Source organism: Amphimedon queenslandica, unplaced genomic scaffold (genome assembly GCF_000090795.2).
Source record: "Amphimedon queenslandica unplaced genomic scaffold, v1.1 AMPQUscaffold_13520, whole genome shotgun sequence".
Classification (NCBI taxonomy): Eukaryota; Metazoa; Porifera; class Demospongiae; order Haplosclerida; family Niphatidae; genus Amphimedon; species Amphimedon queenslandica.
The window spans coordinates 993223-1017833 of NW_003546244.1; the positions used below are offsets into that span (position 1 = coordinate 993223).

Here is a 24611-nt window from a genome sequence, read left to right on the forward strand (position 1 = left end):
AGGGGCTGATCTTGCATCAATGCAGACCTGCAATTGAGGGGGCGTAGAGCATTTGAGCTAGCTCAGAGCAGCTAAGGAAATGTCGTTTCTATATTCCAGCATTCACAATCATAATGAAGATGTAGAGGAGGACGAAGAAAGAAGAGAAATAGATTCCCGACTGTACCTTTGGTAAGAATTCATTTTATGATGGTGAAAATTGACCTTACTTTGATTTGTTTATTTTCAAATTCATCAAAGGAATTATTCAAGATTTAAGCAAACATCTCAAATCAAGTCCATATTACCATTTAAATCAGATTCTGTGTGTCTCCTACCTCGATCACCATTAGAAGAATGCGAAAGAAGTAGAGAAATGGCCGTTATAAATTCAAATGGTAAATGTGTCAAAAATTTAGTGTTGCAAGAGAGCTCCTTGCAAGCAGCTGTATCACCTGCTTCAATCGGTGCTTTAGCTGCAACAGATGAATACATATTCCTCACAGCTCCATCAGTGACACAGTCTGGCATACTCCAGTACAGAAAAGAGAATGGAGAGTTTGTTAGAGTCTTTGCACAGGATATCAGCAACATTACAGACATCAAAGTCGGAGGAAAGAGAAATGAAGTTGATGAAGATCTTATCTATGTATGCACCTGCAGGCCAAGACATGGCTCTGTATTAGTATACGACACTAGTGGAGTTTACGTGAAAACATTAATTACAAAAATTTACCCAATATCTATCTCTTTTGATAAAGAAGGATACATACAGTTAACAAGAAACAGGAGAAAATCCAGAGGAGGAGAAGGAGGAGGTATAATTGAAGTTTATAATAAGCATGGTAGCAAGATTGCTGCATATGGTAATGAATGCATTGGAAACCCATTGAAAATTGCATGTGACCCTCATGACAACTTCACGATTGTACTTGACTCCTTTTCACTAGCTATATTTTGGAACAGGAAATATCTATACTCACTCGATGCAAGTGAAAACGGCATTAGTGATTTCTGCATTACGAATGATGGACATGTATGGATTTCTGTCAATAATACGCAAGAATTGCTGAGAATCAATTCCGACTATATTCTTTGTACACCTCCAGCTCCACTCTCTCTCCTATGTCAGTCGGCAATACTCGTTCATCTGGTTGAACTCCCTTTTCATCTACTACCTCGTAAGTATACAAGAGAACTTGACAAGTGGTCTGAAAAAATAACACTGCACAATGAGGGAGGGAGGTACGTAAAGGTCGAAGGGCAGGAGAAATTTGAAAGTACTTCAAAAGATGTGATGGTGAGAGCTAGAAGAGGTGCCAGTCACAGCACATTGAGATTGCTTGCAGAAAAGAAATTCAGTTAACGCCCACGCATGCTAACGAGGTGACACCTAATGATGTTTTGAAAACTTTTGATGTTCGTTTAACTACAAAATTGAATTACCCACAATAATAATAATAATAATAATAATAATAATAATAATAATAATAATAATAGTATCAATGATGATAATAATAAGAGTGAGACTAAATAATAATTATTATAATTATAGTGAAAATAAGTTGAAGGAATTACATTAATTTTGTGCTATAAAAATTGGGAGTCGTTCAGAAAAATAGAGATAAATATCAACACAAACACACAAACAGAATCACACAAAACATACAAAAGAGAGAGAGAGAGAGTGAGGATTAAAGACCGTGTTCTCAAAAAAGGAGAAAGAGGAACATTAATGAACGTGTGAATGATGAAAATGAAGTCTTTCTCAAGAGAAAACCTTTGACTACTGTTGTTGAAGGACAAAGCATATCGAATGAAGAGAAGAAACAATAATGAAATGAAAGGAGAAGAGAAGGTCGGGAGTATAGGGGGCAATTGGTCGGAGATAATAAGAGCAAGACAATAGAGCGAGTTACACCCAAGTATTACTACCAAACATTCCTTGATTGTTGGAAAAGTCCCCGAGCATGTCACCGCCGAAATCCATCTGAGGGTGTGGCTCTACTTCGCCTCCTGGCGGTCCTTGTAACGGATCCATTAGTCCGTGATTAGGAGGACCCCCTTGCTCCTGTGGGAGACCAGGATGAGGAGGGAGAGAGTGCAAACCACCATCAAAAGTATCCTCAAACTCCATCATACCCTGGTCCCCTTGATAAGGATACCCAAGGCCAGAGTCGTGTGAGGCTTGTCTAGCGTGTTCACTCAAATAAGGATCCCCTCCTAATGTCACTGGAGGCTTATGCTCCATCATGGTTAGATCATAAGAGCGCTTTGAGGATAGAGGAACATGCATGCCAGGGTGCATGCCCATGGGGGCGGGCATGCTGGACATTGGACGATGGATGGGAGTGGGACCACCATACGACTGTGAGTACTGGTGCGACATGAGGGGATGGAGGTGAGAGCGTAGCTCTCCTCCCTCGGCTATTCCTCCCATGCCTCCCATTTGAGTGTGATCTAAAGATTGGTTGTTGACATGACGATGCTGCGGATAGTGAGGGAAGTTTGGTTGTGGTCCTGCCATGTGTGTTAGCGACCCTGTAGGCGTTGTCTGCTGCTGGTTGTAGGGGGGCTGGGCCATGTTGTGGGGAGCGACCATTCCGCCTGCCATGTGGTCTCCACGGGAGAGCCCCATCATTTGTAGTCTTGGGTCCTCCCATTGGGTCCGCCTCTCGTTATGACTAGAGTAGAGAGAGAGAGAGAGAGAGAGAGAGGGAAAGAAAGAGAAAAAGAGGGAATTTATTATTATTCAGTGTTAACTAATAGTAAACAGTTATTAACATCAAAGATGCTCAATTAGATTAGCCATAGTGTTCTCTCCCACACGTACATGTACATGGGCCAAGTCACATACAACACTATACACTAAATATACTAAGAACACACACATAGAGGTACAGGTACTGACTTGTGTATATTATACAGGATAGACACAGAAAGCAAATACCATACACAGGCACATCACACAACTAATAACATCTGCTCAACATGAAACTAACAGTATATACTATGTTACACACCTACTCATTATAGTTACTCACAAAAACACACACAGATTGAACCATGTACAATAACGCATGGGTCAGGATGACTCCACTCATGACATATTCTTTGATTAATTGTTCAAATTACATAATTTACTGGAAATTAAGCTGTCAGCAGTGACAAATTTACACGTGATACTGATATCACTCTGAGGCTCCCTGTCTTCCTAATCTCTTCCTCTCATTGTTAGTATGAGAGAGTTGATATGTGATACATTAATGTCACATTGTGTGCATGACAAGGTCAGATGACTATTGGGATAATCATTATGTGAGGAGAGAACAAGACATGTGATGCAAATAAACTCTAGCATAAACTCCAGCTCTCTCTCTCTCTCTCTCTCTCTCTCTCTCTCCCCTCCTCTCTCTCTCCTCCCCTCCTCCTCCTTGTTGTTGTCTTATTATTTACTATAAAAATGAGCAGCTATACTGTTTCAAGTGAGTGATTCCTATTATAGGCCTCACTCGGTGTGATGGATGTAAGTGCATGAACACGCAGTGTATTATGCAACTATACTGGACTAGTTGTGTATCCATTGCAGTTGCCTCATAAACAGAAAACATAAAAACGTCAACTGGTTATTGGCACTTGATCAACTCCAGGAAAAGGAACCAATTTATCAGCATAGTATCATAAAGAGATCATCTATTTTCAGCTAGTACAAAAAATTCCCCACTCCATCCCTCTCCAAAAATATATAAACATGCACATGTACACGTGTACACAAACAAGCTACCCCTCCACTATTCATTCTCCTTCTCTCTTCCTTTTCAATGGAGCAACAAACTGACCAATCATCAATGGATCTATACAAACATTCCAATTATAGACAGAGACACCAAGAGAGATTATAAAATACACACAAAGACTGGCACAAAAACAAACACACTCGCTGATAACACACACACACAAGCTCAATGAAGATAAGACAGAATTATAAAAGGAAAAGGACAAAAGCTCATTATTTCTTCCTTTATACGCGTGTTTTCCCTCTTTTAGAAATTAAAAAAATAAACATTTCCTGTGTCTTTCTCTCCTTTTCTAAACTCTACACAGAATGGGCCTATGAATTATAATGCAAGCTTCACTATATGCTTTAATCTGCTTACAGTATGGTAACACTCAAACCAACTCAAAAATACACACCTACTCTCACTCACTCTCTCTCGCTAATGATCCACGTATCAATAATAAGAAAGAGATTTGTATTGACCTTGTAAAGTTTATTTAAAACAAACCGATTGACCCATGACAGGCCAGGCAGGTCTCAGAGGCTCTCTGAGAGAGGAAGAGTGAGTCACAACAGTTTGTTGTTTACACCTGAGGATACAGGATCACTGGATGTTAACATTCTACACTAGTTGACTCTGTCCTAGCACTGACACCTGTGCCATCATAAAGAGCCCATTACAAAAACAAATCAAAAATAAAACAAAACTAGTAGGACATTGGGCCCACACAATACACCTGGTACTGTTGTACACACCAGGAATGGTAATAAGTAACGGAACAAATTATAATTACAACTTTTGTTCGGCACAAACGACTTCCTTTATAACTACAGTCAATGCAATATAAAGAATAATAAAATGATGCACAATATAGTGTAAGGACATATACATGTACATACAATGTATGGTTCTGTCTCTAATCGTGTGAGCATGGTGTGTGTGTGTGTGTGTGTGTGTGTGTGTGTGTGTGTGTGTGTGTGTGTGTGTGGGATGGTGAAGACCGAATTACCAAAGTGTCTAGAGTTTCAAAGATACATTACTAGTAGAGTAGACACAATGTACAATTTGATATCATAAATTGTTATTACTGATCACTCGTTTGATCTTACTCGCTCTCCTCATCTTGTGGCTGGGTCACCATTTAACAGTTAATTGATCAGTTTAAACATGAACCTAATCACCAAAACACCAACCCAGACACTCAGGCAATGACATAATATACAGAGAGAGAGAGAAAGGAGGAGGAGGAGGTGGTCTAGTGTGTATAATTATAAGCAGATGTGATGAAAACTAATAGCTCGAGTTTGTAAACTAAATTGACCACTACTGGTCTGAAACATATTGACACTTGGAGGTAGAAATAATAAACAGAATTGAGTAAAGAGAGAGAGAGAGGAGGAGGAGGGGAATTCGAGTGTGTGGTCTTGTACAAGTATTAATAGTCCAGTAGAATAAACAATAATCATATTACATGTACATGTAGAAGATTCATGATACACACACAGAGTCTTAGTACAAGGAAGAGAGGGTCACTGACTGGCTATGAGCGCGTTAGAGCCTCCAAGCAAAAATGATTGACACATTAGAAATGTGTCAAATTTAGTGAAATAATTAATATCAATATTTACTTGTTTACTGATGCATTATCATACATATTACAACCAAGGCAGCCCTAATGCCCTCTCTAAATTAAACCTCTTCCTCCCCCCCTCCTCCTCTCTTTCACACCAGCAGATTCTAAGTATCTCATGTCCCTAACAAAATTACACATACACTCCCCCACTTGTTTTATCTATTAATTGGTAAAAACAATCACACACATACTCACTACTAACTCACAAATATAATTACTTTATATACATGTACATGCATGTAGATACATGTGTGTATACAATTGCACATACACTACATGCATAATAATATATCAGAATAATGATTATGATAATTTCCTTCTCTTTTCTCTCTCGGAACTTGTCTGATGTCTGTGTGTGTGTGTGTGTGCATGTCCTCATCTTTTGTTGTCTTAATATGATTAGCAGAAGAAAGTCTTCTGTGTTCAGAAAACCGTCACATCAAATAATAATTATGGTATAACCACAGATCATTTGTGTCAGTTTCACTAATTACAAGTACAAGCAAATACATGTACAAATAATACATACACTCACTGGCTCTTGTCCTCTCTCTCTCTCTCTCTCTTTGCGGTCTCTTTGTTACTCATCATTTCACTACAGTCAGAATCTCTTCCACTCTTTCCTTATTAATCTTAATCCACAGTCACATGTACACTCACTACCATACAAACTCTCCCCCAGACACACAAGCTATACACATCAAAAACACATTACAAATGACACACAAATTACACTTGGTATATCATAACAGATAAAACTGTGTATACTAAATATTAAGTGCTGCCTGTCTGTATATATATATATATATAGTGAATGCAAAAACTCACTTGATAAAGTAAGTGTGACTATCCGGTGTCTTCCCAATCTCCCAACCTGGTGGCAGCGGAATATTGTGATAGTTGTACTCGTCCCCTCTTGGGTATCTATTCAGGTCCGCCGGGAGGGACAGGACTCTAGAATGTGCGTTGTTTCGTCCTGGACCGTACGCAGGGTTCTGGGGTAACTGGATAGACGGGCCGAGCGTGTTTTTCTGCTGTTCATCTTTGTTCGGCTCTTCGTAGATTGACGGAGGGAGCCCACGCTTTCTAGCGCTTTGATTGCTGCTGTCACCGGCATTTAAAACCTTAAACAAGTCCTCGAGCTGTGCGTCGCTGTTCTCAGAGACTTTGAGAATCACGTTTTTCCCACTCTCAGAGGAAGGGGAATTCGTATTGATAATATCAGTCATCTGTGGAAAAGAAGAGAGAGAGGGAGAGAGAGAGAGAAAGTTTAATAACAATCAAGTTTATTCAAGACTCTCAATGTTGACAAAACAGAGAGATAAGTAAACTCTCTCTCTTACACACACAGCCTCTCTTTCTCTGTCCAGGATCTCATGCAAAAAAGAAAGAAGGAATTGAGCGAGTGTACTAATTACTCACAATTGATAAAGAAGTCCTGATCAAAGATTTTAAGCGCTCTAATAAGTAGTTGAGGATAAGCAGGGGAGAGAGAGTGGCTTTCTTCCTCTATTTTGTGAGAGTAGCTGGTTCAATTAGCACCAGGAGGCAGACTGCGAAGGAGGTGGTAAACAATAACGTTCGCCGATCTCCACACTTTACCTTGTACTCGCTCAATAAATATAAGAGAAAACCAGATTCCTTTACTACAAAATGAACACTTCCAACCTCCCTTACTCCAAAGTGAGAGAGAAGAGGCGTGTGCGCAGAGGAAAGCAGCAAGGATTCAGCAAAACTGACAAGTCCTTTAGTTTCTCCTCCTTTATTATGCAGAAAAGGTTTGGATGGATTGGATCCAGTAGGAGTGGCTCCGGAAGCTGTGGTTTGAAAAGTTTTGGTACACGTGACCTCGAGACAAAGTACACTGTGACTCACTTCCTTTCAGACAGCATTAATTGTGCATTTTAATTTCTAAATTCTACTAAATCCAGTGCCTAAAGACATAGAGTGAGTGCAAAGAGCAAGGAATGCATGGAGTGGTGGAAATCTCTCTCAGCTGGAATATGCACATGATTGAAATAACACTTGTGATGGTAACAAGTTTGAGACAGTGCATTGAAGGATTGGCTATGCGATAAGTAGCACAATCCAGATTATCATACCACATCAGAAGGGAAGGAGAGAAAGAGAGAGTAGTGTTCTAGAGTCAGTGGAACGCAGGACAATTGATGATCTGAGACTCTAGTGATGTCATCCCACTCTAACTCATCATCCTCAGCATCATTGCAGACAAGGAAAAAGAGATACAATCCTTCAATAGCCTCTGATCTATTATTATCAGATAAGACACCTAGACCAGGGACACCTCCACCAGAGCTTACTGCAGTATCTTACTCAACAAGAAGGGGTACATCTGCTAACGATAAAACCAGGAGACCTCCTTCTTCTACTTCAACTAGTGATAGCAATACTAATATCATCAGCAGCAAAAAACGACCATCAACATCAAAATCTTACCATCCACTAGAAGTGACAGCTGTAGCGTCGGCAGCGGAATGTGTGAGAAACCCATCAACCCGTTCCATATGTTCAAGATACTCTATAGCTACCAATTCACATTTAAAGAAAGATACATCAAGATGCTTCTCTGCCCGTACTCAAAGCAGCGTCAAAAGAAAAGCCTTGAAGATGAAAGATATCAACAATCCTGTAATGCTACCTCCAATTGCTTCTGGGAAGTCTCGCCCCATTACAGCAAACCCCAAATATGATGAATATGATAAATATGTACTTCAGGAGACACTTTTCTCTAAAGTTGTGTACAAAGTCAAAAAAGGAGATTACCAAGAGCTACCATACGAGCTTCTCCAAGGTTTTCTATACTCGTCAGAAGATACCAACTGCAGTGTTCCCCATCGAGAGCCTAGTTTCTATAACTACTTCACATCCTCAGGTTTTTGCAAGGTATCAAGGCCTCCAACACTCCCAGCCATACCAGAACTGGAAGCTGTGAATCATGCCTCTCCTGCACCTCTTGTGTGCATAGAATGCAACGAATTGATGAGTGATGATCATACAGAGAAATCAACAGTACAGTGGACAAATGAGGGTAGACTTTACTTTAGTAACTAGTACAGACTAAACACTGGTTAATAAACATCAGATAAGTGATATTATATTTTACTTTGTGATACTTTTAATTCAAAACCCATTAACACTATTTAAACAAAAAGTTTATAAATAATTGATGCATTCTGTTAAAATTAGGTAAAATCAGAAATGCTGTGCAATTTACTCTCCAGACAAAGTTTTCATCATTAATGTGTCAAATGAGACGTAGACTGAAATATTCATCAACATAAATTATATCATTATTAATAACATTATTATTATTATTAATATTAGAGATTATGAAGAGGGTATACAACAACAGAACTAAAACTTGAAAAAAAAAAGCTAGAATCGGTTTTTGAAAAATTAAACCCGAAGGCCAGCAATCAGAGCATATCCCTAATCTCCTTGTGCAGCTGACACAAGTAATCAACGTAAGAGGTTCCTTCCCACGGGCCACTGCCTTTGTCCTCTTTCAGTAGACGCCTGAAAAGCATCTCAGATTTGTCACGTTGTTTTGTTACCAAAAACTGATTGAGAAAGGAAAGAAAGAGAAAGAGAGAAGGATAAGAAATAAAAATTTCTTTTTTCCCCACATGTACATGTATCTTGGACCATACTCTTAAGGGGGAATGATTCTTACCTTCCTTTGATGCTGTCCACTGATCTTCTTGACAATATCTCTGGCTTTGAATGATAAGTCATTATCCAGTGCTGGGAGCGAATGCTAACATAGAAAGTTATGACAATACTCATTTTAATTAACTTAAATGAATTAATAACATTTTTTTGATACATATTGATGTCCTTATGCTATGTAGAAAGTTTGCGTTGATTCTGACAAATATTTTTTTAGTTATGGCCATTTTTTAAAAAATGGTCAATTTCTGAAAAATTCCCTGTACTATAGCCCATGGTTTTTTCCGAAAAATGGGTCCAAAATCACCCCAAATTTTTATTACATTTTTTGATACATATTGATGTCCTTATGCTATGTAGAAAGTTTGAGTTGATTCCAACAAATATTTTTCGAGTTATGGCCATTTTTTTAAAATGGCCAATTTCTAAAAAACTTCCTGTACTATAGCCCATGGTTTTTTCCAAAAAATGGGTCCAAAATCACCCCAAATTTTTATTACATTTTTTGATACATATTGATGTCCTTATGCTATGTAGAAAGTTTGAGCTGATTCTGACTAAAATTTTTCGAGTTATGGCCATTTTAAAAATGAGCCAATTTCTTCTGAAGAAAAAGCAAAGGTATAATAATCCTTACTATTTCAATACATGCATTAGTTATTGGTGATAAATCTTACAATATTATTATCCACTTGAGCAACAGAACCAACTCCAAATAGTTTACTAACTAATTCATTCGACGCATCCTGTCCAATCCAGACCATCATTACCAGGCCATTATCTATAAACAGACTTCGTTAATTAATAATAAAACTAGTCGCTAATTACCGATTAAATAAATACCGTCAGGGGAGAGTTTCTGTGCAGTACATCTGAGAAACGAGGACTCAGAAATATTGGGAGACGACTAATAATAATAATAATAATAATAATAATTATTATTATTATTATAATTAAAACAACAACACAACCTACCAAACATAATACCCTAGGATACAGGTAACTGAGGCACTGGCTCCAATTCATGTTCAAAACATAAAACATTTGAAAACACTTCTCATCCAAAGAAACCATCGGAGCTACATAATTACCAAAAACAATAAATGGGCGTGGTTAGAGTAGGTGTGGTTACTCACGTGAGAGGAGTGCGTCACATTTAAGCAGGCAGTTAGCATACATTGGTAAGAGCTTGAGGCTATCGGGTAGTATGAGCTGACCGGGCGGACTTTGCTGGCTGCAGTTCTTACGATAGCAAGCCAATATAGCGGCACACTGATTGGTAAAGTTCTCTCTGATTGACTTGTAAGGCATTGAAAACGAAGCATTGATTACTAACACAAAGAGAGAGAAAGACAAATAAATAACAAATAAGATAAAATGAGATAAAGTATACAGATAAAAAATAAGACAGAAAATAATTATAGTGACTTAATTCCCTTACCACTCTTGGAGAGGAAACATGTCAGTGTATCAATATCACAGCTGTGATATATATCCGACATTTTATTGGAGCAACTCATTGCCATATTGTGGACCCTCAGTCTCCTCTGACCTGTTGCTGTTGTGTAAAGCAATGCAGCCTAGAGGAGGGCAGGCATTAATAAGAGTAATAAATGAGACTGATTAGAAGAAGATGCATATACTTGAACGCAGGCGACAGAGTCTTCTCTCATCTTGTCATCGTGTTTGATCTCAACTGCGATTGCTTTTTCGTCGTCGATGTTACCAAACTCAATATCGGTTGTGTTTGCCATGAAAAACCCTCCGTAAAACGTCACAGCCCTAATACCTAGAGAGTAGTCATGTAAAGTAACAGGAGCTGAATGTTATTTGTAACTGATTACCAGCACTGCATCTGACTCTCATGACAGCATCAAAAGCAGTTGGACGACTCATGGAACGAGACACATCATTCAAGAGCCTTTCACCATCAACACTTGACTAAGAGAAAGAAAGAAAAAAAAAGGAAAGCAATTGTACAGTGTACATGTACATATACATGTAGTCAATATAATTATTAACTATTTATGATTGCTAGTACAATAATATGCATTACAATAGAAGCTATTACTTGAAAGTTAGGATAGAAGTGTAGTTCTCCTCCAGTAGTTGAAGCCAGTTTCCCTAGTGTTGCTGTGTCAGTGTAACCAGTTGAAGGGAACAGATACAAGTCAATGCCGACACCAGCTTTGACACACTCTTCAGCTAATTTAGAATATGAACCACCAACCGTATTGAGCAATGTCTGCCATAAGTGAGAGGGGAAGAGAAAGAAAAAGGTAATGTATAAAAACAATGAAGTCTCTCTCTCTCACTAGCAGGAGCATATACAACAGTGTTGGTTGTAGTTGCTGCCTCTGCTACCTACAAGGCAGTACAAGTATTTCTCCTTTACCTTCTCTTTGTCAGTCCCCAGGAGTTTCTGATCTGACCTGTTTTTCAGTTGGCCAGGAGCATTGTGACTCGGTAGGTTCGAATGAAATACAAATAATCTTCCATTTTTCTTTGCTGCCTAAAGAGAGAGAGAGATACTAAAAATTACAAACCATTCCTCGTTTTACTTTCAATGCTTCCATTCCTGCTCTAATGGTCGGCTCTAGAACAACTTCATTGACTTTTTGATTAGCAAATATCTCAGGCAACTGACCACACAAACTACAGCAATACAAGCAGACGCCATAAATTAGATAATAATAGTCAGTTCAACACATTATACATGGACTACATGCACATGTATATTCACTAACTTTTCAATGACTGATCTAGCCTCACTCGCATCAACAAGGAATCCATCAAGAAGAGGAACAAACACGTCAGAAGTATCAGAAACAACCATCATCTGTGGCTGGGCCAGAGTTTCCTATATACAAGTACATATTATACATGTAGTTATACTGGGATATACAGAAGTATACTGGAACTATAATATTACAGAAATATACTGAGCAATGTCAGAAATACCTTGACATTGTAAAAATGAAGGACTCGATCATACGTGACAAAACCGACTTTGACTGGCGAGACTTCATTTCCATCTCTAATAAAAGAGCAATTTGACATCAACACCCACATGAACTAATATTACTCACACACACACACACACACACACACACACTCCTCTCTCTCACCTGGGTAGATTATCCAGTAAAGTTGTTATTGTTTTGGTTAGTAAATGAACGACTCCATTTTGAAGATTGCCCAGTGACACGTCAATCATAAATATATAAGCAACAGGAGAAGGCAAGAGGCTTTCCTACATGATATACTGAGGTGAACAGGAATATACTGAGGTGCACTAACCTTGCAGTAATCCTTTGTAGCAATGTATTCAACAGTTCCATAGAGGAGCTCAGGACGCTGAGCGACATCTGCTCTTCTACCAGTGTGATCCAAATGAGAGAAATATTCGGGTGGAACTACAAGAAAGAGAGAATGAGTATAAATAATATATTTTATACGTAACAGCTCCTCCTACCTTCGTTGCTGCACAGACATATTGGGCACTCGTAGTGACGCCCACCATCAATGAAACGACAGTTTGGGTTCATGTATGCTTTACAACGATTGCAACGCAGCGGGCCAGAAGGACCGTGATCAACAAGATAGAGGGAATTCTACAAGAGAAGAATAAAGAATAAAGACTAGATAGTGCTTGTGCTATGACCGAACTCTTTTGGTGAAAGATACACGTACAAGTACAGTATACTGAAGTTTTAGAATTTTTTTGATAAGTATTAAAATTATCATACTATTATTAAGCATAACTGTACCTCACTCAATGGGACACTAGCAAACGGCTGTATGACAAGACCAAGTGGAATACAGCACTGATTAAGAATATCCTTAGTACAAGGAACAGTATATAAGGTAGACCGAATGTATCTGGGACTACAACTACCTAACATGGAAAAAAAGAGAGAAAGAGAATGAAAGAGTGGTGAGATAGGGAGTGTCAACCTTGGTCCTGTATTACAAAGGGAGTGGTCACTAAAGGAGGAGGGCCAGCTTGAGGCGCAGCACCATAAACCTGACCAGAGAATCTGTCACGATTGTCTTTCATCACAGCAATCTAACAAAAATAATAATTATGAATGCATATTTCTCTCCCCCCCCCTCTCTCTCACAGGATTAGGCATCATGTCAGGATCAATCTTCTGCGGTCCTGATCTGCTTGTTGGCTGTGACTGTACCAGACCAGGTGACATTGGAGGGGGTCCAGAACCTACAGGAGGTCTTGGACCAGGGGGTCTTGGCCCAGGGGGTCTTGACATCATTCCAGGAGAACCAGACATTCCAGCTCCAGTCATTGGCGGTCCAGGGGGTCCAGTCATCATTCCAGGGGGTCCGGTCATCATTCCAGGAGGACCTGCTCTGTTCATTGGTGGCATCATTCCTGGACCAGGTGGTCCAGCCATTGAGCCTGTGGGAGGTCCTGGCATCATTGAATTTGAGGTAGGAGGTCCTGGCATCATCGAATTTGAGGTAGGGGGTCCAGGCATCATCGAATTTGAGGTAGGGGGTCCAGGCATCATCGAATTTGAGGTAGGGGGTCCAGGCATCATTGGATTTGAGGTAGGGGGCCCTGACATCATTGGATTTGAGGTAGGGGGTCCTGGTGGCATCATAAAATTTGAAGTTGGTGGACCTGACATCATCGAATTTGAGGTAGGTGGTCCTGATGGCATCATTGGATTTAAAGTTGGAGGACCTGGCATCATTAAATTTGAAGTAGGGGGTCCTGGCATCATTGGATTTGAAGTAGGTGGCCCTAAATTAGGAGGAGGTCTTGACACCATATTATTTGGAGGGGGTCCTGGCATCATCGGATTCGAAACAGGGGGTCCTGAGTTTGAAATAGGAGGTCCTGGCATCATTGAGTTTGAAGTAAATTGCCCTGAATTCGGAGGTTGACCTGACATCATGGAATTTCCAGCAGGGGGTCCTGGCATCATTGGATTCGGTCCTGGCGGCATCATGGTAGGGGGACCGGGCATCATTGAATTTGAACTGGCAGGGGGTCCAGGCATCATCATTGGAGGTGCTTTCATATTTCCCACTGGCTGTGGCATGCCATAATTTGACCCTACGTATTGTATAAGAATCAAAACTCTTAAGACATAATAATTATAATAAATTATTTTAATATTTTACATAATCATATACATGTATGCCATCTCCATATAAACACCAGTAATTATTGTTAAACAGGCTAATATCAGCCTTTCAAAGAAATGCCATCAAAAGGATGACACAATGCATACCTGGAGGAGGAGGTCCTTGATTGAGAGAGAGGGAATTCATCTAGTGTAAGGGAAAGAGTGAAAAAGTCAGTCAAATGTGATGATTAGAATTTTTCTTACTTGATTAGTTGGAGGAAATTGTCCATACATTTTAGAAGCAATATCCAGGACCACAAACTATACCAGAAATAATAATAAAAATACAAGACAAGAAGACTATGAACAATGGATCTTTGAATGACGTGTAATTATTCTATTTAATGCACAAGAGTTAACATTTAAACCACGCCTACAACTCCTCCTACTTGTGCGCATGCGTGGTAAAGCAGTCTGCCAAAAAGTCTAGGGCGGTTACTAGGGCGTGGTGGTACCTTTTGGGTGGGGCTCATTATCTTCAAAGCATGCAGTCTCCATTGCAAATCAGATGCAAGTTCTATAATGATTTCTATGCTTTGAGAGTATCAATATTGATCAAAGATCACCCAGTCACTCTTCAAACTGTACCTCCTCATCTATTGGAATGTAATGCACTGTCTGTCAAGCTTCCTCTGCAGCCAGTCCTGCAGAAACTATCAACTCTTTTAGCTCAGTATGGGGTCTCCTCCATCATCTCTGTCTTCCCTGATCCTTTTCCACTCCTTGAGATAAGTTTTGAGGATTTTGCAAGTATCAGGAAGCTATTAGCTGCTTTTGATGACATTACGCCTCATGTGTGGCTCTTGGTCTGGGATAGCTTTGCAGCTGAAGCTAAATATGCTGGTACTCCATTACTAAGAGATGAGAGAGTGGAAAAGAAAAAGAGTGAGAAGGAAGGATCAGAGAGTGATCTACGTCTTCAGTACATGTTTCGTCGTGGCAACAGTTGTCAACTCCTGCTTCTTCACTTTTCGCCAAATTCATCGTCAAAGGAGGTCAGGATCCTTCCAGTCAGTCTTGCTAATTATGAGTTGGCAAGAAAAGCAGTGGCTAATAGCTTGGTCTTTGATTTTCAGTCTGCAATGCAAACTTACAATAATATCAATGGACACCAGTTAGGCTTTAGAGGTGAGAACTCACTATCTGTGCAATAATTGATGCAATATCTATGAAATAACTATTATGTTTTATTAATTTACAGACTCTGTGCTACTTGATGATTTAAGAGCAGAACTGAGTTCAGTTTCTGGCTGGTTTCACATCGGTATCCTCACTAGAATGCCACTCTCAACTTTAATGGGCATCCTGTTCAATTTTAGGCACAGAGGTACAAACTTTTAACATGAAGACCGGTATTCATGAAATTTGCTATATTGTATCTAGGAGGGTGTCATTCACAGTTACTTGGCCTCTGGTATAGACACAACACTGATGCTCAAGGGGAGAGTCAATTAACATGGAGCAATGTGGCAAGAGTAATGATAACTATTGGAAAGAAGAGCATAGCTGATTCAATTGCTAGAACATATGGTGTGTAGATGTAATTCACTGAAGCATATAATCATGCTATTTATAGATATTTCAATAAAACAGGCTGAGCCTTTAGTGATAGAGAACAATGGATCAGCTCATGTAAGTGGACTATAAATAAAATTCATTATATAGTTCTTCAATCTAGTAGTTATTAATCAATCATCATTATATCAAATAGGCTCGGCTCCTAGCAGATCCTTTGATCAATGACTCTTTGAAGCAATTGTCACTTATTGAAGATAAAATTATAGAAAAGAGAAGACTACTCACTTTATACACACAGCAAAGGAAAGCACTTGACGTTTCAATTGAGCACCTGAAGACGAAACTAAAGAGCTATTTAGAGGATGCACATTATGCATTAAAAATGAAGAAAGATGCAGAAGGAGAGATTGATAAGCACTCTAAACAGATACAAGCATTGAAGAGTATTTTGGGACCATTGCCTTCTGATATCTTTGAAGAAAAAGAAGAAGAAGAAGGGGAAGATGTTGAAGCTGAAGATGAAAAGGGCCAAGAGAAGCAAGAACACACCAAAGAAGAAAGCAATGAAGAAGCAACACAATCCATTAGTGCAGGAGCCCAGAAGCAGCCACTACTTGATCTGATGAAGGAGCTGGTTCACTCAAGAAACTATCAGACGAGTGATTCTGAGTTAGCCAGTGTTCGCATCAATAGCTTGCTCCAACAGATTGGGTCAGTTTATGAAAGCATTGAGAAAGAATACAACCTCCTTGTGTCAAAATGTCACCAGATTAATGAGCTAGAGCTGAGCATTGGTCTCTTGGAATCCGAAGGCTTACTTCACGAGTTAACAATGGATCATCACTTACAGTCTCAAGTGGCAATTAAAACAAAATCAGAAACAAAAGTCCTTCGAGTAAGTAAAGTGTCTACACATATACTGGAAATACGTTTATTTAGTTCAATATTAGTGAATGAGCAAATGTGTCAAAGCATATATATGTGAACTGAATTGGAGGTTGGGTTGGGACTGAGGGGATATTGAGTATATTTATTTTCTCTTGGGAGGAGACATTATTGTCAGGTTGTAATGTGGTTTGTGGACATAATTCCCATTCTGTTTAGTCTTGTACGTCTATGCACTATGAAGTCTTGTGACATGTGTACTATACTATACATAGTACTATATAACGTTGGCTGTTTTGCATGTGCTGTTAGTATATGAATAGCTAAACACTATCTGTCTTTCACTCTGCTGCTTTGCTATAGATACAGAAAGAAGTCATTGAGTTGGAGATGACAGAGGAAAAGAAAGAAGTCTTGACAAGGAACTCTTCTACCAGTATTCTGAAGGAAGTCACAGAGAAGCAGGAAGAGATTGAGACTCTTAATACCAACATTGAGGACTGGATGAACAAATGGAACTCACAAACAAAGGAAGAGAGAGCTCTCATAAAGGATGAGGAGATCTCTCAGCTCCTGGACAGATTTGAAGAGACTTCAGGCCTACAGAAATCACTACTAAAGAGAAAGATGAGCAGTTGGAGTGCAAAGAAATCTCACAGACTGACAGCAGCTGAAAGGAATATACTACAGCAAGTCCTTGACTCACTAAAAGTAAGAGAAATGATCATACCCCAAGTTTATGAATATTGTAGTTAGTTGCATCAATGAACTATTATAAATGCATTACGCTAAAAATTAATTTTTATTCAGGCTACTTCGCCTATGCCTCCAGAGCCAACAGCAGATAACTCTGGACCTGTCACTAGTGATGATAAAGATGAAACTGAGGGGCCAGTCAGTATTCATCCTGTACCAGTTGAGTGCACACTCTCTTCCAACGAAACAATTCTTATCATCATGAATCAGTTTATCAAGTTTATGATTCCTCTTGGCGAGAAATCGAAACTGAATCCAAAGAAGCATCAGTACACAGTCGACATCAAATCATTTGCAAACGACTCGACCGTAAGTCAGGCTCTTAGTTTTGACGAGCCTCCTTCATCGTCTCTGGTTGCTTCATTTGTCTTTCAACCAGTGATAAGGGGACGTCATCAGCTGGTCATTAAATCAAACGGAAAGGCAGTCAAGAGTGTAAAATCTTATTCATTCTATGCTAAACAAGATCCAGCTATGCTTGGGTATCCAGTCCGTGTTATAGAGGGACTCAGCATGCCTTGTAATGTGGCCATAGTCCCTAATTCAACTGCCATACTTGTCTCTGAGTGCAAGACCAGGAGTGTCACTCTACGCGATAAGACAAGCGGTAAAGTCCTACAAACAATAGGGACTCCCCCAACACTACGTCTCCCAAATGGAATAGGAGTTGACAAGCAAGGCTTTGTGTATGTGGTTGATTCTGGGAGCCATTCAGTGCACACTTTTAATCACGAGGGAGATCAAGTGAGCAGGGTGGGTGGTAAGGGAGATGGAGAGCCACTCTTTGACTATCCCTATGGTATTCACATCTCGCCTGTCAGTGGATGCATCAGTGTCTGTGACCATGGCAACAACCGGGTCCAGATATTCTCGCCAGACATGAAATTAGAGCAGTCACTTCATGCAGTGACTCCGTATGACATAGTGTTTGATAAGAGAGGGCACTATTATGTAACTGATAACAAGAACCATTTGATAGCTGTCTTTAATGAGAGTCTCCAGTGCATTAATAGTATTGCAGGGAAGGGAGAGAAGAACGGACAGCTGTTGGAACCGAGGGGCATTGCCGTCAACGAGGAGGGATTTATTTTTGTTGCAGAAGAGGGGAATAACCGTATCTCTGTTTTCAGTCCACTCGGAGAGTTTGTTGTCTGTTTTGGGCAGGAGGGGAGCCAGCCTGGTGACTTTAGTGCTCCAAAAGGGATCGCAGTAGACGATGATGGCTACATATATGTCTGTGACATGCTAAACAATAGAGTGCAAGTATTTTAAAGAACCGTGTTATATAAATGTTTATGTTTCGTAAAGACAAAACTTAATGCATATTTTTAATATTATTAATAGCATAAATTATACAGACACTCACAGTCAAATCTTAGCTAGTACACTGCAAGTGTAGTCTTGCTACAGCCAGACCGTTATTAGGTGCTGCATGTGTGCAAACTGATGCACAGGGTTTTATTAATTAGTGTGGGTGTGGCTCATTACACGAGGATAGGATAGGATAGGATATCAAGATATAGGAAAACAGTAATATGCCGACTAACATTGAGATTAAAGCAAGAGTAAAGAATCTAGAACTTCTCCTTGAAAAGGCAAGGTCTATCAGTGGATCACAGGGTAAGATCGCTCGCTTATTATCAGCATTATTTCTTTTACCGTAGGAACGAGGTTAGAACAAGAAGATGTGTTCTTTAATTCTCCCAATGGAAGGCTCAAGGTACACGTTACGATAATTAAATTAAGACAATATTCCACTCATTTGCACTTTGTTGAGTTTGACACCAGATTAATGTCAGTAAGCTCTTTATCTTTCATGATAAAAATGACAGTACAACGAGCATTGTTATAGTGATGAAACTGTTTGATAATCATGGAGATTGTATAAACCCATAGTACATGTACTATATGTACATGTCATGTTATGCAATAATTTTGTCATGTCTTATAAATTTTTAAATATTTCACATAACTTGATTGCTACTCATCAATGTGACATGTACATGAACAATATTATGATTCTTATTATTGTAACTTTAGTTGAGAATAGAGAATGAGGGTGCTTCTGGTAAATTGATATATTACACAAGAAATGACATATCTGGCCCCAAGCAAAGTGATTACACGTATACCATTGTTCAGAATCCAAAGGACCTCAAAGAAACACTTAGACTTGCATTAGGTGTCAGAGGTAAAGAGAGAGAGAGAGATGAGACTATTTAAGAATGAAAAGGAAGGAACACAATTCACTGAATGCAGCCATTGTAATGACATCTCTCCTCTCACTTTCTCTTAGGGATTGTTAAAAAAGTCCGTCAGTTGTTTATGGTAGGGCAAACAAGAGTACACGTTGACTCGGTTGAAGGACTTGGAAACTTTATGGAACTGGAAGTATGCAAGCATGCCTGCATCTAAACAGATCCACCCACACACACACACACTCATGTTATGCACATGCTTGCATCATGGGCTAGTTTGTTTTATAATGTACAATAGAGCTACATCCTATTGTGACCTTACATATGTACTATGATTGAATCCTTTCATAAAGCACATAATGCTGTTATAATTCAAGGCAGCCTCCTCATTTACAGTTTGGCTGATACCCATATTTTAGTGCTAAGCTACTATTTACAACGTGTAGTACATGTAGTATAAGATTGCCGGTATCTACTAGGTTTGTATGAGGAAAGGTCAGGAGATGTCAGAGGGAACAGCAATAGCTGAAGAACTGATGAAGGACTTGGGAATAAGTGACTCTGATTTAGTGGTTTGTGCTTATATGGATCTACTGGATGCAAAGAATAATAAAAACTAAAATAGAAGCAGCCATTACTTAATCTATATCATTATACACTGTATAGAAGGTCTGTGTAGCATTCATCAAGGTACTTATTATTAATTTTATTTGATATTAATTATTATTATTATCATTAGCATTATTGTTATAGTTATTTATTATTTTATTGATTCTGCTGTATTGGGAAATAGTGTCTTCTCTGTTATCAGTTTCTTTGGCAAAGCCTTATCGCACGAATTTGCCTTCTCGGATTTCTTATTCCTCTTGCTATTATTAGGACCACTTAGTGGGTGGCTATATGTTGGCTCTGGCTGTAGTTCAGGACACTTTAAGTGCGAGTATACGGATAGACCATACTCCGAGTTTCGTACTTTCAGCTTGATTGGCGGGCAGGGTTTCTTCTTTGGGTTTTTGCATGCTTTGAGTATATCTTCTATTGGTACAGAATCATTCTTTTCGTTGTTTGTTTTTGCTTTCTCTTCGCTTACATGTAGCTCTTTTTCTATTACTTCCTCGGCCATTGTCATGTAAAGTAAAGAGAAAGTTTTTATGACCCTATTAAAAGTTGTAAATACATTATACACCTTTACATGTACATGTACATGTACATGTACAGAGCGTACTTTGGTGCTATTGTTTGCAGTGTGGTCTCTGATGCTATTTGTTGTAGCCTGGTCGGGACTCTGGTTTCAATGTTGTTTAGATTCCATATGTAGCTCTCACCAAATGTACCTGTGTGTACATGTACATGTGTAGATGATGGTAAACTGTAGTACATACATGTACATGTAAAACCCTGCTATGTACATGTACAAGCTTTAAAAAAAATTTTTTTAAAGTCCAAATAACATGCACATTCACATGTACATAAGAAAGTTTAATAAAATGGAGAATTCTCATATTTAATTTTTTGGCACAATTTTGAAGTGACTTCAAAAATTTGTAAAAAATCCAAATTTGATCAGAAACAACTCAAACTTGCTACAGAACATAAGAACATGTATACGTATTAGAAAAAATTATAAAAACAAAGAATTTTCTCCTAGTCATTTTTGGCAAAATTTGGCCAAAACCCCTGTACTATAGTACAGGGATTTTAGCTCAATTTTGGAGCAACTTTTAAAATTCATAAAAAATCCAAATTTATTAGAAATCAGCTCAACAATGCTACAGAACATAAGAACATGTATACGTATCAGGATAAATTATAAAAATAAAGAATTTTCACCTAGTCATTTTTGGTGAAATTTGGCCGAAATCCCTGTACAGGGACTTTGACCCAATTTTTGAGCAAATTTAAAAATCCAGTTTCAATCGGAATGAGCTCAAATTTATAGACAACATGAGACACGTACAATAATAATAATAATAATAATAATATTTTCATTACCAAATTTGATTACAGACAATTTCCCATTACAATTACTATGGCAGACAAAATATTCCTGTCATTGCTATTACAATAGCTATTGTATCCCCACACTACAGTGTTGTATTTCTTTACCTATGTAACGACCGCATAAAGTCCAAAGGCTCACGCAACAGTCTAAAGATGCTGTTATAATCAATTCCTTGTGTTCCACAAGATCAATGCTAATGATAGCATCAGTGTGACCTCTCCAGGAACTAATAATTGGAGGCATATTCTTAATAGGCTTTGACTCATTGAGTACGTCAACACAAAATGAACTGATGTCCCATACCTAGTAATAATAATAGGTATTGTATAATTATTATACATAATTAGAGCTATAATAAACAAAATAGATTCTTCCAACCTGTATATATCCTAGAGATGACCCTGTTACTAGTATTGAGTTATCGCTCAATGCTTTGCATGTAGTGACCGAATGGAGTACATGCACAGCCTCCCTTTCCTCCTCGGTCTTGTATATGTAATAGAAAGTGTTAAATTCTCCTATCAGACCTCCTCCGTATATATTCCAGAACTGAACCAGGCCCCCTGCACCACAGGCTACTAGAGTCGCAGTCTTGACCGACTTTTCTCTTTTTTCCAAGAATATAACCTAGTCATTATGTTATGTTTCGTGAACTTTTTTGACTTTTTTAAAACTTATACTTTTTCAACTGCATTGTTAGTTCCGTAGCCAAATCTTGGTTTCTTTGATTCTCCCATATTTTTCAGATTGTTTTGCCTCTGATTAGAAACTGATGCTTTCTTCGATGAGTGCCTTACTAGACAAACAAGCAGTCACTATGAACAACATTATATTTCAGCACTTCCTCTTCGCAATCATTTCTCACTTCACAACAAGGTCAACTTGAGCTGATACCCATGCACTCTCAGGCTTCAAAATATTCACTTACTTTCTTTGACCATGTTACCCTCTACTGGTTTTTTGCTCATCTTATTATAAAGGCGAGCATATTGTGCACTGAAATCAACGTCAGTTGCATTGAGTATTGCAATGACTTGCTCAGTCATTATATCCCAGAGGATAATGTCACCATCAAAACTAGAAGTAGCAATTATCCCTGGGTCATGATAAGCCATGCTAAGGATGTCATCTTCGTGGATATTTTTCCCCCAGTATGTAGGTATTAGATCATTCGGATCTTTAGAGCTTAAATCCCTATATATAAATAGATGTACATGCATTATCATGCATAATGCATAATCATGTCAAGAAGAACCTGTATTCTGCAATGACCTGGCTCCAGCCACTAGCTAGTACATTATTGTAAAACAAGACAAAGCAGATCACTTCTGCATTGTACGAGCTTTCTAGAATCTTTAAGCAGGCGCCATTGTTGAAATTCCATATTTTTATTGATCCATCTCTAGCACCTGTTATGAGCCTTCGTCCACTAGCATCGAAGGACATTGCTGTGATTTCAACTTCTCCATGACAATGGGAGAACTGTATTGCTTTTTGCCCAGTCTCAATGTCCCATACACTCACAACTGACCCATTACAACCACTGACTACCTGTACATAAAGAATTATTATTATTATCAGTATTTTTCATAGGAATGTAGAGCATACATACTTGATTAAATATTGAGTTGTATAGTGCACCACAGAGCGGATACTCGTGGGAAACAACTGCAACTGTCTTAAGGTCCTCTCTAAATCCTTCCAACATACCAACCTTTGTACATCAATTGTAGTGTACATAGATTATAATAGGGTGTATACATGTACATGTACATGTACTTACGTCAAGATATCCAGCGATAAGTGTTGACGTGGGACTGTAGTAGTATAGAGCTGAGGGTATGTTATCAAATTCTTGAAACTGATGGCAAACTTGAAGGCATCGCTGATTATGTACACCCCAAACTCTAGCTTCCTGTTTTTATGAAATGCACGTGTACATGTACATGTAAAAAAATCACTAAATCATTGTGACAGACCAGATCTTTTGAAAAGCTAATAAGGTGTCCTGTTTCATCATTGATAGCAATAAATATGATTGTTGAATTGTGCCCCCTCATTTCCTAATAATACATTTATAATAATTATTATTACAAGTATGCTTTTGTCTGTTAACATACATATGATGGTTTTGTGACTGTGTATGGATTCCATAATCTGATTCTTTGGTCCATTCCACCAGTAGCTGGATATGTATTGCACATAATATTGTAATTATCAATAATAATTTATTTACCAATGAGATTATAATCAGTCGAATAATCGAATGAATTGACTCCTTTTCTTACATGAAACACACTGTATACATGTCCTTAATAATTTTTCAAAATAATAAAAATTCTTACCTCTCTCTGTATCCTTGTAATGTAGTGAAAACTAAGGCAGTATTGCTGTCACAACTGCAGGACAGTATACCTTCTAAGTTATGGCAATAGTATATCTTGCTAATCCAGTCTTTATGTACCTGTATACAGTATACACATCACTCATGATACACTACATGTATGAGTCTTACTTCTGGCAAATACATTGTTCGCATGTTTTCAGTTTTATTAAGTAGCAGAGTTAGGAACGCAATTCTCTGACACTCTGTTTAATGCATTATTATTATTATTATTATCATTATTATTATTATTATTATTATTATTATTATTATTATTATTATTATTATTATTATTATTATTATTATTATTATTATTATTATTATTATTATTATTATTATTATTATTATTATTATTATTATTATTATTATTATTATTATTATTATTATTATTATTATTATTATTATTATTATTATTATTATTATTATTATTATTATTATTATTATTATTATTATTATTATTATTATTATTATTATTATTATTATTATTATTATTATTATTATTATTATTATTATTATTATTATTATTATTATTATTATTATTATTATTATTATTATTATTATTATTATTATTATTATTATTATTATTATTATTATTATTATTATTATTAATATTATTATTATTATTATTATTA

The 24611-nt window shown here is 37.9% G+C and overlaps 6 protein-coding genes across 7 annotated transcripts in view; 3 read left to right on the forward strand and 3 right to left on the reverse strand.

The window, feature by feature from the left end:
* Nucleotides 1–1425, forward strand: LOC109581727 (uncharacterized). Its single transcript, XM_019996094.1, has 2 exons — nucleotides 1–171; nucleotides 241–1425. The coding sequence occupies exons 1-2, from the start codon at nucleotides 80–82 to the stop codon at nucleotides 1343–1345; spliced, it is 1197 nt and encodes a 398-aa protein (XP_019851653.1). The 5' UTR covers nucleotides 1–79; the 3' UTR covers nucleotides 1346–1425.
* LOC109581738 (WW domain-containing transcription regulator protein 1-like) lies at nucleotides 1382–7197 on the reverse strand. 2 transcript variants are annotated; one of them, XM_019996109.1, is made up of 4 exons: nucleotides 6994–7197; nucleotides 6814–6944; nucleotides 6220–6620; nucleotides 1382–2663 (listed from the first exon to the last, which is right to left on the reverse strand). In XM_019996109.1, the coding sequence occupies exons 3-4, from the start codon at nucleotides 6618–6620 to the stop codon at nucleotides 1895–1897; spliced, it is 1170 nt and encodes a 389-aa protein (XP_019851668.1). In that variant the 5' UTR covers nucleotides 6814–6944; nucleotides 6994–7197; the 3' UTR covers nucleotides 1382–1894. The 2 variants fall into 2 exon arrangements, with proteins under 2 accessions (XP_019851668.1, XP_019851662.1); XM_019996103.1 differs by having other exon boundaries at nucleotides 6814–7197.
* Nucleotides 7198–8651: 1454 nt separating this feature from the next.
* On the reverse strand, nucleotides 8652–14568 carry LOC100631810 (protein transport protein Sec24D). The gene is made up of 22 exons (XM_019996119.1): nucleotides 14442–14568; nucleotides 14343–14382; nucleotides 13206–14164; nucleotides 13039–13150; nucleotides 12852–12979; nucleotides 12557–12695; nucleotides 12382–12497; nucleotides 12210–12334; nucleotides 12043–12118; nucleotides 11829–11941; nucleotides 11643–11736; nucleotides 11477–11593; nucleotides 11153–11326; nucleotides 10926–11022; nucleotides 10725–10870; nucleotides 10523–10661; nucleotides 10218–10412; nucleotides 10057–10160; nucleotides 9910–9988; nucleotides 9759–9862; nucleotides 9086–9169; nucleotides 8652–8972 (listed from the first exon to the last, which is right to left on the reverse strand). Exons 1-22 carry the CDS (start codon nucleotides 14469–14471, stop codon nucleotides 8829–8831), a joined length of 3315 nt encoding a protein of 1104 aa, XP_019851678.1. The 5' UTR covers nucleotides 14472–14568; the 3' UTR covers nucleotides 8652–8828.
* Nucleotides 14569–14597: 29 nt separating this feature from the next.
* Nucleotides 14598–18769, forward strand: LOC109581747 (uncharacterized). The gene is made up of 7 exons (XM_019996126.1): nucleotides 14598–15365; nucleotides 15439–15564; nucleotides 15621–15767; nucleotides 15814–15869; nucleotides 15949–16650; nucleotides 17004–17351; nucleotides 17451–18769. Exons 1-7 carry the CDS (start codon nucleotides 14723–14725, stop codon nucleotides 18666–18668), a joined length of 3240 nt encoding a protein of 1079 aa, XP_019851685.1. The 5' UTR covers nucleotides 14598–14722; the 3' UTR covers nucleotides 18669–18769.
* A 108-nt stretch (nucleotides 18770–18877) lies between these two features.
* LOC100631935 (uncharacterized) lies at nucleotides 18878–20308 on the forward strand. Its single transcript, XM_003382705.3, has 5 exons — nucleotides 18878–19016; nucleotides 19061–19116; nucleotides 19437–19587; nucleotides 19693–19787; nucleotides 20074–20308. Exons 1-5 carry the CDS (start codon nucleotides 18932–18934, stop codon nucleotides 20212–20214), a joined length of 528 nt encoding a protein of 175 aa, XP_003382753.1. The 5' UTR covers nucleotides 18878–18931; the 3' UTR covers nucleotides 20215–20308.
* A 28-nt stretch (nucleotides 20309–20336) lies between these two features.
* The window catches only part of LOC100632062 (WD repeat-containing protein 49-like), a 5715-nt gene continuing 1440 nt past the window's right edge, over nucleotides 20337–24611 (reverse strand). Inside the window, exons 5-17 of the mRNA XM_019994735.1 lie at nucleotides 23942–24060; nucleotides 23833–23894; nucleotides 23717–23781; nucleotides 23576–23659; nucleotides 23380–23511; nucleotides 23209–23310; nucleotides 22852–23147; nucleotides 22525–22790; nucleotides 22277–22392; nucleotides 21975–22223; nucleotides 21701–21899; nucleotides 20820–20928; nucleotides 20337–20751 (exon numbers count right to left, since the gene is read on the reverse strand). Coding sequence (XP_019850294.1) covers nucleotides 20355–20751; nucleotides 20820–20928; nucleotides 21701–21899; nucleotides 21975–22223; nucleotides 22277–22392; nucleotides 22525–22790; nucleotides 22852–23147; nucleotides 23209–23310; nucleotides 23380–23511; nucleotides 23576–23659; nucleotides 23717–23781; nucleotides 23833–23894; nucleotides 23942–24060 — 2196 coding nt within the window. The 3' untranslated portion in view covers nucleotides 20337–20354. The remainder of the gene's footprint in view (nucleotides 20752–20819; nucleotides 20929–21700; nucleotides 21900–21974; nucleotides 22224–22276; nucleotides 22393–22524; nucleotides 22791–22851; nucleotides 23148–23208; nucleotides 23311–23379; nucleotides 23512–23575; nucleotides 23660–23716; nucleotides 23782–23832; nucleotides 23895–23941; nucleotides 24061–24611) is intronic.

What these genes read in the sequence shown, in the direction of transcription:
- LOC109581727 (XM_019996094.1), top strand. Translation starts at nt 80, where the DNA reads ATGTCGTTTCTATATTCCAGCATTCACAATCATAATGAAGATGTAGAG. An exon ending in GATTCCCGACTGTACCTTTG is followed by an intron (nt 172 to 240) that starts GTAAGAATTCAT and finishes AATTCATCAAAG; the next exon opens with GAATTATTCAAGATTTAAGC.
- LOC109581738 (XM_019996109.1), bottom strand. Translation starts at nt 6,620, where the DNA reads ATGACTGATATTATCAATACGAATTCCCCTTCCTCTGAGAGTGGGAAA. An exon ending in AGTCACACTTACTTTATCAA is followed by an intron (nt 2,664 to 6,219) that starts GTGAGTTTTTGC and finishes TCTCTACTCTAG; the next exon opens with TCATAACGAGAGGCGGACCC.
- LOC100631810 (XM_019996119.1), bottom strand. Translation starts at nt 14,471, where the DNA reads ATGTATGGACAATTTCCTCCAACTAATCAA. An exon ending in CTACAAAGGATTACTGCAAG is followed by an intron (nt 12,335 to 12,381) that starts GTTAGTGCACCT and finishes TATATCATGTAG; the next exon opens with GAAAGCCTCTTGCCTTCTCC. An exon ending in ACTTCTATCCTAACTTTCAA is followed by an intron (nt 11,023 to 11,152) that starts GTAATAGCTTCT and finishes TCTTTCTCTTAG; the next exon opens with TCAAGTGTTGATGGTGAAAG.
- LOC109581747 (XM_019996126.1), top strand. Translation starts at nt 14,723, where the DNA reads ATGCAGTCTCCATTGCAAATCAGATGCAAGTTCTATAATGATTTCTAT. An exon ending in CAGAAACAAAAGTCCTTCGA is followed by an intron (nt 16,651 to 17,003) that starts GTAAGTAAAGTG and finishes GCTTTGCTATAG; the next exon opens with ATACAGAAAGAAGTCATTGA. An exon ending in AAGTCCTTGACTCACTAAAA is followed by an intron (nt 17,352 to 17,450) that starts GTAAGAGAAATG and finishes ATTTTTATTCAG; the next exon opens with GCTACTTCGCCTATGCCTCC.
- LOC100631935 (XM_003382705.3), top strand. Translation starts at nt 18,932, where the DNA reads ATGCCGACTAACATTGAGATTAAAGCAAGAGTAAAGAATCTAGAACTT. An exon ending in CTCCCAATGGAAGGCTCAAG is followed by an intron (nt 19,117 to 19,436) that starts GTACACGTTACG and finishes TTGTAACTTTAG; the next exon opens with TTGAGAATAGAGAATGAGGG. An exon ending in ACTTGCATTAGGTGTCAGAG is followed by an intron (nt 19,588 to 19,692) that starts GTAAAGAGAGAG and finishes ACTTTCTCTTAG; the next exon opens with GGATTGTTAAAAAAGTCCGT.